This window comes from Hippocampus bargibanti, linkage group LG03 (genome assembly GCF_051943395.1).
Source record: "Hippocampus bargibanti isolate YZ-2025 linkage group LG03, ASM5194339v1, whole genome shotgun sequence".
NCBI classification, from domain to species: domain Eukaryota; kingdom Metazoa; phylum Chordata; class Actinopteri; order Syngnathiformes; family Syngnathidae; genus Hippocampus; species Hippocampus bargibanti.
In genome coordinates, this window is record NC_142736.1 from 28,665,534 (window position 1) to 28,682,288 (window position 16,755).

At 40.9% G+C, this 16,755-nt stretch overlaps 1 protein-coding gene and 1 long non-coding RNA gene across 9 annotated transcripts in view; one reads left to right on the forward strand and one right to left on the reverse strand.

Moving 5' to 3' along the window:
* Positions 1-220, reverse strand: part of LOC148900903 (uncharacterized) — a 204,784-nt gene extending 204,564 nt beyond the window's left edge. The window contains exon 1 of the long non-coding RNA XR_016114528.1: positions 96-220. This is a non-coding gene — a long non-coding RNA (uncharacterized LOC148900903). The remainder of the gene's footprint in view (positions 1-95) is intronic.
* Positions 1-16,755, forward strand: part of celf6 (CUGBP Elav-like family member 6) — a 187,088-nt gene that overhangs the window by 163,579 nt on the left and 6,754 nt on the right. For 2 of the 8 annotated variants that reach the window (XM_088992969.1, XM_088992971.1), the window contains exons 6-12: positions 102-245; positions 1,886-2,030; positions 4,011-4,160; positions 5,864-5,926; positions 7,376-7,456; positions 10,046-10,189; positions 16,135-16,284. In XM_088992969.1, the coding sequence (XP_088849095.1) occupies positions 102-245; positions 1,886-2,030; positions 4,011-4,160; positions 5,864-5,926; positions 7,376-7,456; positions 10,046-10,189; positions 16,135-16,262 (855 nt within the window). In that variant the 3' untranslated portion in view covers positions 16,263-16,284. Of the gene's footprint in view, positions 1-101; positions 276-1,882; positions 2,031-4,010; positions 4,161-5,863; positions 5,927-7,375; positions 7,457-10,045; positions 10,190-16,134; positions 16,285-16,755 lie in introns of all 8 variants that reach the window. The other 6 variants (XM_088992965.1, XM_088992967.1, XM_088992966.1 and 3 more) reach the window with 6 other exon arrangements.

Here is a 16,755-nt window from a genome sequence, read left to right on the forward strand (position 1 = left end):
TTACATTGCATATCGACAAATGTATTCATCACCTCACGACAGTTAATTTGCACAACATTAAACCGAACAAAACATATTCACATGTGTGTACTGACCTACAGGGCGCTTCGTCCAGCCTGGTGGTCAAATTCGCAGACACTGACAAGGAGCGGACTTTGCGCCGGATGCACCAGATGGCCGGTCAGCTCGGCATCTTCAGTCCCATGACAATTCAGTTTGGGGCCTATGGCGCCTACTCTCACGCTGTAAGTCTCAGCCCGGCGGGGGAGGAGACGGTGAGCTTGAGAACAGAAAAGAAAAACGCTTGTCAATGAAGGTTTGACCTCACTTCTCTTTCCCACTAGGAACGTGATGACAACCGTTTGTTTGAGTCATACAACTCACTGGCCACAACATTGGGTACACCTGCACAGTCTCGTGTATTACAAGATACAGTACCAAATTGTCATAGGTTTTGTAAAATTGGCGGTGTAAAATTGCACTACACTAGCCAAACACTGCTTTGATTTTAGGCCTCACTTGCACCAAAGATTTTTGTAGCATTTTTCTGAGCTATCATATATATATATATATATATATATATATATATATATATATATATATATATATATATATTTAATCCTAATCCGCAGGGGTGGGCAAACAATGGTAATTTATGGCCAGACTAGATTTTTAAAACAAACAGAATGTCCATTTAATTTGTCAATGAAGTGTCAGAGTGACTCACAACATAAATTCTGGTATCTGCACCTCGATCAAGATCCCCATTAAAACATTAATTTGGACTCATGAATCAACAGGACCTCTACTGAATGCGCCATTTTGCTTCAGGTGGTCACAGAAATGACTAATCATCAATTCCACACAATTGACAGAAATTTTTATCAGTTAATTGGTTGTACCCATTCCTATTTGGTACAGTGCTTGTATTCCATATACGCTGAACAAGGGGCCTTCGGTTTATGACGGTCCTCACAACGCACAAATGGCTAGTTTGGACAGTGTTGTAAAAACACATCCCACTAGATTGGAAGGCACACTCAGTTAGTTGCGCATACCCTGGCTTTCACTTAACTTGTTTTATATTCATCGCCTAGGCGTGTTTTCATACATGCAAATGATGACAGTGTTAATCGTTCCGACTTGGAATCAACAAAAAAATGTTCTAAACCGAAGGCCCCCTGTCATTAGAGTGTGAGTGTACCAAAAGTTTTGGCTATTGAATCGGTGACATATTTTACAGAACTATAGTGTCCTTTTGAACAACTATTCATGGAATGTTTTTATTATGTGGATTGATTGCTGTGTTGTTCATGTTGCGGGACTTCCCATTCAAGTCTATTTAAAAAAAATACTTTACTCTCATTGGCCAACACATTTTATCTTGCAATCTAAACTCAAGTGAATGTCTTTACCGAGAACCAACGTCAGCTCACACACTACCCCCTATCCCCACCCCACTCCATGATCCCACCACCATCACCACCGTTTCATATTCGCACATGAAAGTCACAGCCCGAGTTAGAAGTCTGTGAGATTTGGCACTCACATTGTAGCTGACAATTCATCCTGACAGGTGAGAATCGCCCACTCACGCATTTACAATTCATCCACGCCCTCCCTTGTTCCAGCACATGTATAATGCCTCCAGTTGTAGAATATTGAATCATCATCACATAGTCTTGAAACAGTACAATGAGGCCAGAAGTGTGTTACGGACCGGTCGCTGTAAAGTGATGCTGAGGGGCGATGCGATCCAAGAACAAAGCGCGGGCCAAGTAAACAGAGATGTGAGACTAAACATGTTCTGCTACTGCGGGTCTTTCACCCTCCTCTTTGTCCTTCCCCTCTTTCCCCCGCCCGCTGATCTCTAATCCGACAGCAGATGATGCAACAGCAAGCAGCCCTGATGGCGGCAACACAAGGGTCCTACCTGAACCCCATGGCGGCCATTGCTGCCGCACAAATGCAGCAAATGGCAGCATTCAATGTCAACGGTCTGGTGGCGACTCCAATGACGCCATCCTCCGGTATGAGGGGCAGTTTTCTTTCCACTTTTCGTCCATTTACATAGTTATCCAAATTGATTACCCGTAGTTGTCATCTGATGACTTATTAATTTGTGAAATTCTCTGAGGTCTGCTGTTAAAACCTTGGCGATAATATATTTCTATCATCAATGTCGATATGAACCACGTACATACTACCAAGTCAAATGTGAAGCAATCACCCATCAGTCTTTAAAAAAATTGTTATGGGGATTTTTTTAACAGTGAAAGAGAGTAAAACCGAACAAGACTGAACATAATAAACATCAGAAAGTCACACTCAGCCTTGACGCAGATGTGCAGTGTCGCAAATGCATTTTTCTTTTTTACTGGGGGGTTAAATGAAGGTTTAATAATCCAGATATTACGTCTGTGTAAACTCTCAGTCGTACAGGGGCCGGACACAGCAATGATCGAGAGTGGACCTCTGCTCCCCCCAACCTGAGAGTAGGGACCTATCATAGCTGTGTCCGGCGCCGCCCTGTCTGGACATTAGGGATATATAAATAGGGCCGATACGACCAGTCAGACTTTAGTTCGCTGACGAAGCCTCTTGGATAGGAGGCGAAACGTCCGACACTTTCAAAAAATACAGATGACGGCTGAAGAAACCTTCTCATCAATCCAGATATTAGTTTCAAGAAACCTATTCATACTTATTAAGTTGATATGTAGTTTCTAATGTAGTATTTCAGACAATAATTACGATATATGGGTATTTTGGCCTGAGCCAAAATTGACCCAAAATAGTGTTCATGAAAAACCAATGCTACGTGCTAATCAGTAACTAGCAAAACAACCATGCATCGTGACCAAAGACAATTGGGATAGGATCCAGTGCCCCAAGTAAGGGTAAAGGTGATCGCAAAATGAATGAATGTTATTCATATTACTATTATTATTATTATTATTATATACTTTTCTGTATAGGCTAAAACCAATGTCTAGGGGAAAAAGATTCCAAATTCAAGCCTTTTTTTTCAAGCCTAAAAAAAGCTGTGTTTAAAAAAGTTTTCAAGAATTCCAAGTGGCCAAAGGAGTCGCAGTTTTTACTCATGCAAGTTCCTTCCTACGTATGCCCTTGTTGCATTTTTTAATAAAGTAGTTTGTGGGCTTGGAAGAAGCCTGTTTTGAAGGGAAGCCAGCATGGTGGGACATGTACGCCGTTCCCTCCACAGTCATTGGCAGCCGCATTACACTCTTCCTCTCGCTCTGATTATCTCTCACCGCTTTGCTGCCACTCGCTCTCCGTGACGCCAATCCCAATGACTTTGGATTACGAGTCCTTGGTTTAGCAAATATAAGAGCGATGATTCAAACGCGATAATCCCGGACCTGGGTCTGAATTACCTTCTCGGCCGTTGTCACGAAAGACTTTCTTTGATGGTTCGACACTAAGTAGGCAGGCAGTCTGAAAGGCAGGGTCATTGCAAATACATTCAATATAGTGTCTCGACGAGGTACGGTGCATTTGTAATCCATAAAGCCGACACATACCAGGTAATGCCTATCAAACGTAATCCCGGATGTTTTAAATGCCCTTCGCCTTGGATGAAGAAAAATAATAAGAATCCATCGGCACAAAAGGCCACTTACAAGGTGACAAAAGTCAGCCCTCTCCATTGAAAAGATGCACCACTCCTTCTTGAGATTCACATTTGGGTCATTGGATGCTTATCATCTTTAAATATGATCATTTATAATTTGTTTTGAATGATTTATTCTAATCCAAGTTTTCTATGCTGCGATTGGGGATTTGAACTGCGAGTTCAGCGAGAGTTTGATTGAGTGAATGCAGAGAAAATGAAGAATTTAAAGCAAATCCAGTCAAATGTCTGGTGACTAATTGTAAATTATCACACACATTTTGTTGCTTTGATTTGTGTGTGTAAATTCCCTCTTTTTCATTTATTTACAAAAAAAAAACTAAACACTACCACACATTCGCATATATTTTCACAGGCACCAGCACACCCCCAGGCATCACTGCAACAGCCGTCCCCAGCATAGCCACCCCCATTGGGGTCAACGGCTTTAGTGCCCTCGCGCCACAAACCAACGGGCAGCCCACGTCCGAGCCAATTTACACCAACGGCATTCACCCTTACCCAGGTGAGTTAGGAAATGTGTTTTGGGCTCAGGATAATGTCTTTAAATCATTCACTGCCAGACCATCTGCAAAAATGTGTCCACTCCAGTGCCAGGGTTTTTGTCATTGTCACTTGAATTCCAGGACCCACAGAATATTGAGTTTTAGGACTACATAAACATTCAATACAGCGTTAGAAACCTTAGACTTTCTTCTTTCATCAGAAAAAAAGAGTTAATTCCTAAATTATATGGGTCTGGAGTTATAGGAGCTTGAAATGCGGGCAGCTTTTCAAAATACCATACAATACATATTGGTTTATATAGCGCTTTAACAACAGCTGAAACTGGAACAAAGCGCTAACATGGAAAAAAGGGAAACGCTGCCCCCTTGTGGAAAGATAAAAACCTTGCCAGAGGCATGGCCAGCACTTTATCGGCACCAAAGCATGAAAAATAACGAACAAATTTGGGAATGGCGCTCTGTCATATTTTCAATTCCTGAATAAATTCATAAATGGCAGTGAATGAGTTAAAGGGGAAGTCAGTGGCATTTTTTTACCAGTATGTTCTATGCAGCACCACTCATTAAAAAAAGGCATTCTACAGGCATCACCTATTAGTTAAGCGGTAAAATCCACCCATTTTTTGTCCATCTTGAGGCATCGATTTTGCCACTTCCTGTCGACTAAAAATGACATCCCAGCTTCTCAGGTGCTCCGCTTCCCCAAGCAGGTGATCTTAGTTTATATTTCACAAATGCAGTACGTATCAGCATCCCGTGTTTAGATGAGTGCGTAGAATATATTTCTCGAAAGAAAATTTGGGGATTGACTTCCCCTTGTCGGATTTGACACGATGAATGGTGTCACATGTTACGATTTAAAAGTTGACAGGTCTGTTATCCGGTTTACCCAACTGTGACATGTCTTTTTGATTTGAAGACTTTTAAACTCCAGGGGCCATTCAACTGCATCTATCGCAGATTTCAGAACAGCCAACCTCCATATGATGATGAATCAATCATTTCATCCTTCCATCAATTCTGGTTAATTTGACGCGTGTCAGCCTGTCCTGGACTCCTTGATGCTGTCTGGGAATGATTCCTGGAGAAGTGACAGGACTCATGCTCCCTTGCTTGTGCTTTATGCAAAGAGAGTGGCGGTTGTAATGAACTACAAAGTGGTTTGTTTGGCATGTTATTAATATTTGATGCAAACATCTGGGTCGAACAGGCAATTTTGAAGAACTGAGGGGGACGACAATCCAAATATCTGCCATCTCTCCATCTAATTCTACCCCCGACGGCTCTCCATAATCAGTGAAGCCAGATTTCCTCAAAGTGCTACAGTTCACAGTAGCTCACCAAAGCCCTAAGTAAAAAAAAAGCAAGATTTTCGCACTTTAATCTAAGATGATGTAATTGTCTTTTACATTGCTATGGCATTTCATAGTCGACTTCCATCTCATGCACCGGATTGCTCGCTAACAGCCAACTTCAGAGATCCACCGTCACAATGGCTTTGAATCATAATTTTAAACAATCAGATTCACATAACGAACCAAACTGGAGGGATTCGTTTAAACTGTATCACACCAAACATGACTGCTGAGTGGAAAGAGAGACACTCGTATCCCATCTTTGTCTCAGAGCCTCGCTTGACCACTCTCCACCTTCTCTTTGTTTTCCACTTCCTCCTTTTTCCACCCCACTGCCTCTCTTGCAGCACAGAGTCCGACGGTGACCGACCCTCTCCAGCAGGCTTATGCTGGCGTCCAACACTACGCAGGTGATCCGTCTGTCGTGTCTCCTCTCCCTTAAGTAATTCACCTGCTCGCTCCATCTGCAGCTCTCTCTCTCTGTTTGTCACACCGGTAGACACTCTGACAAGTGAAGATAGCCGGCACAACCAACTAATTTGCACCGGGATTAGGCTGCTTCACATTCGGATTGTGAAAGGATTTGGAGTTGACTTGATAGTACAGAAAAAAGTCTTAATTCCTAAAATACACAAAGATATGAGGTTCTGAACTTGTCATAGTCTATATACAGTGATACCTCGGCTTACGAAGGCTTTTGCTAACGAACTTTTCGCCTTACATTAAATTTCTGATAATATAATCTTGGCATACAAACTAGTTTTCAGGCAACACACGGAGCGCCACAATGGCTGGCGGATTAGTTTTTGGCGGAAGAACAGAAAACCACACGGCCGAACAGCGGCACCATGGCTGCCGGACTACTTTTCCACTCAACCTTTCTCTGAGTGCATACCTCGCAGACATGGTTTGTTGTCAAGGATACATTTGCTATTATAAGACCGAAATAGACCCCAGCACAGGCTAGTGTTCAGCCGAAAAGGACAAAAAAAATATGGTCGAGCAGAACAAGGAGATCATCGAGAAACACGAACGAGGTGTAAGTTTGTGTGACTGAGCGTCCCAGTGCCAGTATGCTAAGTCGACCATTGCTACGTGTGGCTAAGGGTGTTTCTGTGTTGTCTAAGCAACGGTCTTAGGCCATAGAAGAGGTTGAAAAACTTCTGTTGATTTGGATTAACAGAAAGCCGCTAGCAGTGGACTGTGTGTGAAGGTATTATCACCGAGAAAGCATGGCAACTTCACTCGGATATCATCAAGAGGCAACTACATCAATGACCATCAGGTAAAAAAGGTAAATAAAACAAATTTAGTCTACAGTACAGTTGATTTATTTAATTACAATACAATAGCCCATTTACTATATGTAAAATAAGGTATATTTTGTGTACTTTTAAGGCTTATTTAGTAGATAATTATGTTTTATGAGGACCTGGAAACGAGTGATTCTCATTTTTTATGAAAGACACACGTTTTGCCTTACACATAATTTCTGGGAACCAATTACGTTCGTAAACTGAGGTATCACTGTACTAGAGATGACATAAGGCTTTTCTAACTGTTCCCCGACATTGACTCTTTTGAATGAGGCGTAAGTCTTCATGGGCAGGTGAATCTTAGTGACTGCTTTAGAGTACATTGGTAGCTCACAGCAACACAACAATCCATTTCGTGACACAAAGCCCCAAATATCGTTTGAGGTATGGCGGATATTTTTCACCCAAATTGTGTGCTACCTTTGGATTGTTTTTATTCAAGCTACCATCATATTTGTTCCATTAATATGAAAACAGAAACACGATCATCCCCTCCCCCTTCCACCCTCCCCTCTTCTTTCTTTCTCCCCCCTTTTGCAACAGCAGCCTACCCCGCCGCCTATGCGCCAATCAGCCAAGCATTCCCACAGCAGCCGACCATCATTCCCCAGCAACAGCGGGAAGGTAAGAGTGGGTGAACGCGCCCACCCAAGATAAAAGGTGATAATTGCTGTGTTCCATTCTAATGTTGCCGTGCCGCTTTGAATTAGCGATGGGAAGAGGAAAGAAAAGAAGGTGGGGTCACAGTGCGAAAAGAATAGACAGTCTTGAAGTATGAAGAAAAAAAAATACACTGATGAAAAGGCTCTGCATTTCAAGAACATTAGCAACGAGACAAAAGTTACTCTGTCATTATTCAAAAAGTGCACTAATTCACACTCGGACTGCTTAATCAGTCCATTACAATGTATTTAAGTGGTTATAAATATTCATCAGATTAATTATCTGCATGCATAATCATTTCACGCCATCAGTAGAAGCGTTCACATACTGACACATAACACACACCCGCACCAGCCCGGGATTCACGCTCATGTTAAATGAGTCTTTTCTGACACATTCCCTCCATTTTAATCATTCATCTGTATGATTGTATGTAGGAGACATCTAAGAGTGGCGTGAATATTCGATGCAGGAGGTATGAAATGAAGTGTTTTGAGAAGTCGCTGTGCAGAAGAAGTTTATTTACCAAAGTGGGAATGCAAGTGTCTTGAATTGCATTGTAGTGCGCCATTCGTATGCAACCAGCCATTGAATTAAGGGTACAAATAGACAAACAACCCTTCAAGTCAAAGTCAAAGTCATCTTTATTGTCAAATATGCTAATATGTATGACATACAGCACAGATGAAATTACTGTCCTCTCGGACCGAGCGTGCAAGGCACTTATAATGACTTTAACAAACATAATAAACATGAAAACGCCAATTTGCCGGGAGAGGGGACAAATTCGCAGACAAATTGGCATCTATGGACAATTGTGAATCCTCAATGAACCTTATATCTACGTGTTCGGAATGTCACTAGTATCCGGAGGAAGCTTTTGTAAATACAGGGGAGAACATGCATACTCCAAACAGAAAGACCAGAGTTGAGATTTGAACCCCAGATTTATGAAGCAGTACAAATCCATCCTGTTGAATTCAAACATTGAGAGAGATTATATGATTTGTGAGATGGGCTAATTAAAAATCTTTGTTTTTCTGTTGGGGTTATTGCTCGGTGGGGCCATGGTAGATTGGTTAGCATGCCAAATTAATTATAGAGGCGATCCCTAGTCCTAACCACACCACTCAATAAATGCATGTTTTTCACAACTTTAACTCATTCACTGCCATTCCCGAATTAGTTCGGGTTTTGTTTTTTCATGCTTGGGTGCTGATAAAGCGCTGGCCATGGCCTCTGGCAATGTTTTTTTTCCTTTCCTCGAGGGGGCATCATTTCTCTTTTTTCCATGTCAGTGCTTTGTTCGAGCTTCAGCTGTTTTTAAAACGCTATATAAACTAATATTGTATGTATGCATTGTATTTTGGACAGCAGCCCTCATTCCAAACTCATATAACTGCAGACCCATATTGTTCTGGTCATTATGAATGAAGCAAGAATCAAAAGTAAACACAAATCTTTAATCTTTGGGAAAAAAATGTAAGCCTAACCCAGAGGGGCAGACCGCACAGGGGAGGAGAGAGAAAAAGAGTTGCTTGGCAGAGCTTTTATAAAGTCCGACAGGATGTGACGTAATGACAGGAAGTCCGAGAAAATAAAATGATGTGTAAGGAAATGAAAAGTTGTTTAAAATGTGTTCGAATAGTGAATTGCCCTAACACATATAATTTAGGAATTAACTCTTTTTTTCTGATGAAAGAAGATAGTCTAAGGCAGGGGTGTCAAAGTCATTTTTTTGCCGTGGGCCACATTGTAGTTATGGTTTCCTCTCGAGGGGCGTTATGAATTTGGGGAACCCATTAGAATGCTTAAATCCCTTCAAATATTACATATAGAGCACACAGCAAATTAATGAATAACTCGTTTTCAAATCTGAAGTCAAGAATAATGACTTTTATTGTGGTTGACATCCAAAAATATGAAATTTTGGCTCAGACTTTAGCAATCATCATGGAATTTAACAAGTTTGATTTGCTTTCGCGGGCCGAAAAAAATGATGTGGCGGGCCGGATTTGGCCCGCGGGCCTTGACTTTGACACCTGTGGTCTAAGGTTTCTCACGCCACATTGAATGTTTATGTAGTGCTAAAACTCAACACTGTGGCTCCTGGAATTCGAGTGACAATGACAAAAACCCTGGCACTGGTGTGGACATATTTTTGCACATCTGGCAGTGAATGAGTTAAATTTGAATCTCAGGAAATATAAGTTAACTTCTATCTTAAAAAAACACAACACACCAGAAAAAAAAAACATTTTTTGCATTCTGGCGTATGCTTTGTAGTTGGAAGTTGTTATAATGTTGATGAAAGAAGAGCGATTCAAAGGCTCCTTTGAACATTTTCTCTGAGAGGACGTGTTCACATAATGTACATTGCCGCTTGAGTTTGAAAGTCTGGAAAAATAGCACGGCTTGGTGACACAATATGAAATTCTGCAAATTGTGTGGATTCAGACTGACAATGAATTAAATATTGCTTCCCCCTGGTTTGAATGTCTCGTGCGGATGTCACTCATCTTTGATGTGCTGTCTCCTCACCCTCAACAGGGCCAGAGGGTTGCAACCTGTTTATTTATCACCTGCCCCAAGAATTTGGTGACGCCGAGCTCATGCAAATGTTCCTCCCTTTTGGCAACGTCATCTCAGCGAAAGTCTTTGTGGACAGAGCGACCAATCAGAGCAAATGTTTTGGTGAGTTAAAAAAAAATACATTGTGAGATGATGGAGATGAGAGAAGCAGCTTTAATTATGTAGCCATGTTGTAAAATGTTCGCATGCTTCTTACTTTCCTGCAATTAGCATTTGTCTCCCCCCTTTAATTCCCACTGTCTATCCTAATCAAGCTGCGATTAACATTTTAACGGTGGTGTTTCAAGCCACTGAGTGAGGTGGTGAAGGGGGAGGGGGGTAGATCGAGTTATCAATCAACCCCATCAACGAAGGTTAATGCAGCGATGGGGACGAAATGAAAGATCAAGACTTTGAGGAAAAATACTGCAATGTGTTATAAATGCTATGATGAAGGGTAATTTGTTTTTTAATGAACCATGCTCAGGCAGTAAACACACATTTGTAGACAATTTGATGGAATTAAGTTTGATTATGATATTGAACAGGCAATTAATCACCCACTGGTATTGGGAATTTCTAAGAAGCATTCATAACATTTACTTGACCTCACATGCGGTCGATATTTTGTTTACTTTTTTTTCCTCAAATAGTAGCGTCCACTCTCACAAACGTAAAATGACTTACATTGACATCCGAGATGATCAAGTGGACATAGTAATTACCTAAGGAAACACAGCCATTGTCAATCTAATATCTCCTTGACATTTTTGTGGAGTGAATGTGTTCTATCTTTCTTTAGTGCATTTTTTGGGGTGGACCAGAGTACCCTGTGAAAACCCACACAATCACCAATGCAAATGTCACATGAGAATCTGGGGGTTTGAATTCCTGCACTGTTTTAATTAGTCGTCCACCAAGCAGCCTGATTTAAAATATATATTTTTGTTAATATGTGTACTTGTCACTGATGGTGAAGGAAGGCGTAACCTCAACCCCATACGGACTTAATGTCCACATATTAGTTAGTACACGTTGTCACCACTTATGCAATTTCAGCACACTTGTAGAAGAACCCTCCGCCTAAACTCAACTTTATTTATAGAGCACTAAAAAAAACAACCATTGCTCGATAAACAATGCCACACGTGGAATAGGTATGCGTCATTTTTGTTAAGTAGATGTCACAGACATCCACATATTACTAGAACGAAATATTTATTTTCATAACTCATTTCCAAGGGCAGCACTTACAATGAAAACTGCAGGGGCCCCAACATTGACCCTTGTGGAGCAGAGTGGAACTCCGGTCAGCCGAGGCCAAACTTGGATTGTTAGTTGCGGCGGTGCCGTTCACTCTATATTATGGTTCGGTTGCACATCCTGATTTAAAATAATAATAATAATAATAACAATAACAACCATAATAATAACAATAATAACAACAACGTCTACAATAATAATAATAATAATAATAATAATAATAGTAATAATAGTTGTAGTAATAATAATTACAATAATAATAGTGATAATAATAATAACAGTTATAATCGTGATAATAATAGTTATAATAATAATAATAATAATAATAATAATAATAATAATAATAATAATGCCGCAATAATACAACTGCTACATGGCTTGTATTCTAATGACAAAAAAAATAAAACAAGTCCGCTATTTTGGAGCAGGATTAGTAGGAATGAGCGGCGAGGTTGAGCGATGAGTTACTTCAGGGTTATGTGAACACTAGCGCGTCTGGCTACCTCTGCTCACTCACAGAAAAAAAACTTCTTCTGTCACTGTAAAGTGTCCTTCAGAGTTTTGAAAGGCGCTTATAAATGAAATGTATTATTATTGTTGTAGTGTGCTCAAATGCTAATCACTCTTACATGAGATTTGGTCTCTGCCGTAACAGCAGAAATGTGTTCCTCCTTATTCAAAGCCAGCGAACAATCCGAATATTAATTTATGATAAACTGAGTGGGTTTTCTTTCTTTTTTTCACTTTTCTAATACAATCAGCACCCACATTCCCCTCTTGCGGGCTTATTCTCCCACCTTTAATCAACAGCATTCCACTTCGCCCTCTTCCCCCGTGCAACCATTTCATCAGGGTGGAAGCCGGTGCAGGTGGACTCCACAAGCTTAAAGAGATAATAATAGACTGCTGTGGACCTTGCTGTTGATTCAGTTGGACAGCAGCACCCAAGAGATAGCGCACAGAAGACTCCCGGCATTGGCTTTCTTTCAGCATCTCTTCGACACGCTTGTCCGTGAGGCGTTCACCAACCCCCACCCGCTCGCCCGTGCGTCCTTCTCAGGACAGAGAAGCCCTTCCTCACTATCCGCCACGCTGCGGGAGACGACCTATGATAAACCGCGTCAATCGCAGGCATTAATTAAAATCATGTATCCACCCCCACACCACCAAAAAATGGTACATTCACTATTTGTAAAGGTTTCTGTGATTTAATATGATTACTAGAGTGGATGCTAATGCAGAAACAAAGAGTCAGAAAACCTTTATTCGTCCCACAATGGGGAAATTTGCAGTCCACAGCAGCAATTTGAAAGGGGATGGGGTAGGGGGGTGAAAGGATAGAAAACAACACGAGCAGCTATTATACTCAATGGTACACAGGCGTCAAAATGTATCGTCAAATGAGGTGGAAAGGTTCAAGAGATCAGAATGTGTATTTCTTAGGCTGCCTGTTCTTGTCTGGAATTAGGTGCTTTCCAATTGGAAAAAAATACATTTGAAAAATCATCACAACTCCACATTATTTTTGTCTTAACCGCCAACAATGATTTTTAAAAACTCTCAAGAAAAATCATACAACTGGTTCGTCTGCCATGAGATCGGAAGCATTTGACTATAGTTCCACATCAAACATCGCTGGAAATGTATTGATTGTCTGTCTACATGCCAGAATGATTGAGCAAAATGATGCTGCATGGGAGAGATAACATAGTGCGAATGTCGCTCAATTGCGCGTAGCTGACGCCGTGCTGACATCTTTGGACAGCGAACTTGTTGATACTCTTTAGACAACCCAAAACCAAAATAATTCATCCTGATGATTGTATCTTGAGTAGGCTCCTTTAACCACATAAATAACTTACATTCAATGTATCCATGTTTCTTGAGTACCTTTAACTCATTCACTGCCAGACGTGCAAAAATGTGTCTAGTCCAGTACCAATGTTTTTGTCATTGTCACTCTAGTTCCAGGGCCCACAGAATATTGGGTTTTAGGACTACATAAACATTCAATGCAGCGTAAGAAACCTTAGACTATCTCCTTTCATCAGAAAAAAACAAGTTAATTCCTAAATTATATGTGTCTGTAGTTATATGAGCTTGAAATGAGGGCAGTTGTCCAAAATACAATGCAAGACATACATCTTGGTGTGTACAGCGCTTTAACAACAGCTGAACATGGAACAAAGCACCAACATGGAAAAAAGGGAAATGCTGCTCCCTTGTGGAAAAAAAGGATTGCCAGAGTCCATGGCCAACGCTTTATCGGCACCCAAGCAAGATAAAACAAAACCCAAACAAATTCGGGAATGGCACTCTACGTCATCTTTTCAATTCCCCACTAAATTCGTGAATAGCAGTGAATGAGTTCAATCATTTTTTTCCCCTTTTATATTTACAAAACCCGTTTTATCAGCAAAATTCTTCACGCAAAAATGAACAGACAAAATGAAACATCATCGCACAAAAGTAATCATGTATCAGCCTGTTTCAAAATTCAAAATGGATGACTTTTATTTTGAAGTGATTCAGTTACACTGGAGAGCTTCACTTTGTTCAGCCTCAACTATTTTAAAAGTTTAAAATAGTAGACCTCTACATCAGCTGCGGGGGAAATGACCACTCATCCGCACAGGCAACATTTTCCAGCTCAATACAACGGAGGCATGAAAACAACCATTGAGAATATTCAAAGATGGAAAAGTCCATTTTTCATCGTCATGGAAATGAAGTCAAATACCCCTTCATACATCCTACGACATCAATTTTATGTTACTGCAGCATTCCGATATGCTGCTTATTTTTTTTCAGAGAAACAAAACCACCCACATACGCCAAAACAACCTCAAAACTGTCTTCGAAAAACAGCCAATTAAACAACGTCCAGAAATTCTCCAGTCGCTTTTCAACTTTATTCCATCCTCAAATATTTTTTTTTCCTCCCCAACTTGTGATCAGCTCTTTTGGCATGAGGATGTAAATGTAAGGTATGGCGATTCATTAAATCTTCAGTTTGGTAGGATCACAAGCGTGTGTGTGTGCGTGTGCAGAATGGGGGGATTTGGAGGAGGGATCACTGCCAACTGACAGGCCCTTGCCTGCTCCGTTTGTTTAAAAGGTTTGTAAAAGCAGCAGCCTTATCTCATCCGCACTGACAAAAGCCTGCCCTCTACCCCCAAATTAAATTGGACCCGTAGCAGTGCGATGAAATCAGCTGGCAGGCGGAAAATTCACGCCGTCAATCACCGCCGTGTCTGATAAGAACGGGCACGGAGTCCCGGTGTGGAAACCTGTGCTCTCATTGCGCCGTGACACCCAAGTGATAACTCAGTGCTGCAGACGTCTATAGCCCATCACCCAGCGACCCCCACCCGCTCACCTGAATGCTTTTTCGACGTATACCCAACATTCACACGGCAATAACGGATTTGCAGACAACATTGTCAACCCCCCTCCCCCCATTCATACCATCTTGGAAAGACGATTATAATGTGCATGCCGCTGCGGCAGTCGCCGATACTATTTACGTTAAAAAGAAACACGATGTGTACATATTTATGTTATGTCTCCATTTGCAAGGGATGGAACCATTTTAAAACTCAAATTAACTCTTTTACTGCCAGATATGTGCAAAAATATGTCCACTCCGTGTGCCAGGGTTTTTCTAATTGTCACTCAAATTCCAGCACCCAAAGAATATTGAGTTTTAGGATTACATAAACATTCAATGCAGCGTAAGAAACTTTTCTTCTTTCATCAGAACAAAAGAGTTCATTCCTAAATTATATGGGTCTGGAGTTATATGACCTTGAAATGAGGGTATCTGTCCAAAACAACAGCATGGACATGGAAAAAAGGAAATGCTTGTGAGAAAGAAGAAACATAGCCAGAGGCCATAGCCAGAGGCCATGGCACGCGCTTTATTGGCACCCAAACAAGAAAAAAACAAAACCAGAACAATTTTGGGAATATCGCTCTACGTCATATTTTTAATTCTCGAATATATTTGTGAATGGCAGTGAATGAGTTAAAGAACATTTTTTGTAAAGTGTGGTTCCAATGAAGTAATTCACACTTATTTAACTCATTCACTACCATTCACACATTTATTCAGGAATTGAAAATATGATGTACAGCGCCATTACCGAATTTGTTAGGGTTTTGTTTTTGTTAGTGAAGCCTTATATAAACCATTATGTTTGTATTGCATTGTATTTTGGACATCCACCCTCATTTCAAGCTCATATAACTCCAGAACCATATAATTTAGGATTTAACTTGTTTTTTTTTCTGATGAGAGAAGAGAGTCTAAAGTTTATTACGCTGCATTGAATATTTATGTAGTCCTATAACTCAATATTCTGTGTGTCCTGGAATTTGAGTGAGAATGACAAAAACCCTGGGACTGGAGTGGATTCATTTGTGCACATCTGGCGGTGAATGGGTTAATCTGTTCACACTTTTTTGGCTTTATTTGGTGTGTGTGTGTGTTTTCATTGTCACGGTCCCACTTTGAATTCCTAATAGCACCTTCTGTTTGATTGTATTATCTGCCTTATTAGCCTTTGTGCTGTTTTATGTAATCTTTCTTCAATTCCCAGATTTTCAATTAATGTGCTGAAAAGACAAAACAAAGAGCTATTGTCATCTCATTGTGACAATTTAAAAGGGGCCTCCTTTCAAACGCCATCTCATCTCCTCTTCCTCCGGTCACCCATTTCCACCCTCGCCGATATTCCACTTTCCCGTTCCTTTTTTGTCACCCCGACCCCCGCATCCCCCCCCCCTTTGTGTTCCCGTCTCAGGCTTTGTGAGCTTTGATAACCCGTCTAGCGCCCAAGCTGCCATCCAGGCAATGAACGGCTTTCAAATAGGCATGAAGAGGCTGAAGGTGCAACTAAAGCGGCCAAAGGACGCCAACCGACCTTACTGACTGGTTTGCAATCCCAATCGAGGTATGTTTACAGTTGTTTAAAAATTAAATTAAATCCTAGATTGTTTTTTGTGTTTTTTTTTTTTTTTGCTTCATTGTTGTTCATCATGAGTATCTAAATCAGGGGTGTCCAAAGTCGGTCCTCAAGGGCCGCCGTCCTGCCTGTTTTCCAGCTCTCCCAGGAGCAACGCACCTGATTCAAATCATCAGGACCATTGCACAATCTATTTAGATTTGAAATAGATTGTGCAATTTGCCCTCTCAAAAGAAGGTTCGGAATCCCATTAGTGGCTGGTGGACTTGCCAGTGTGAACTAAATGACATCATCAATACCCAACTGTGCAGAAATACCTGACAGCCACAGACAGAATTCACGATCAATGCAAGTTGTTAAGCGGACAAATCCACAAAAAAAAAAATAATAATAATAATGACAGTTCACAGAGACCCTGTTGCTGTAGTGCTGTTGCAGCAAACAACAACAAACAAACAA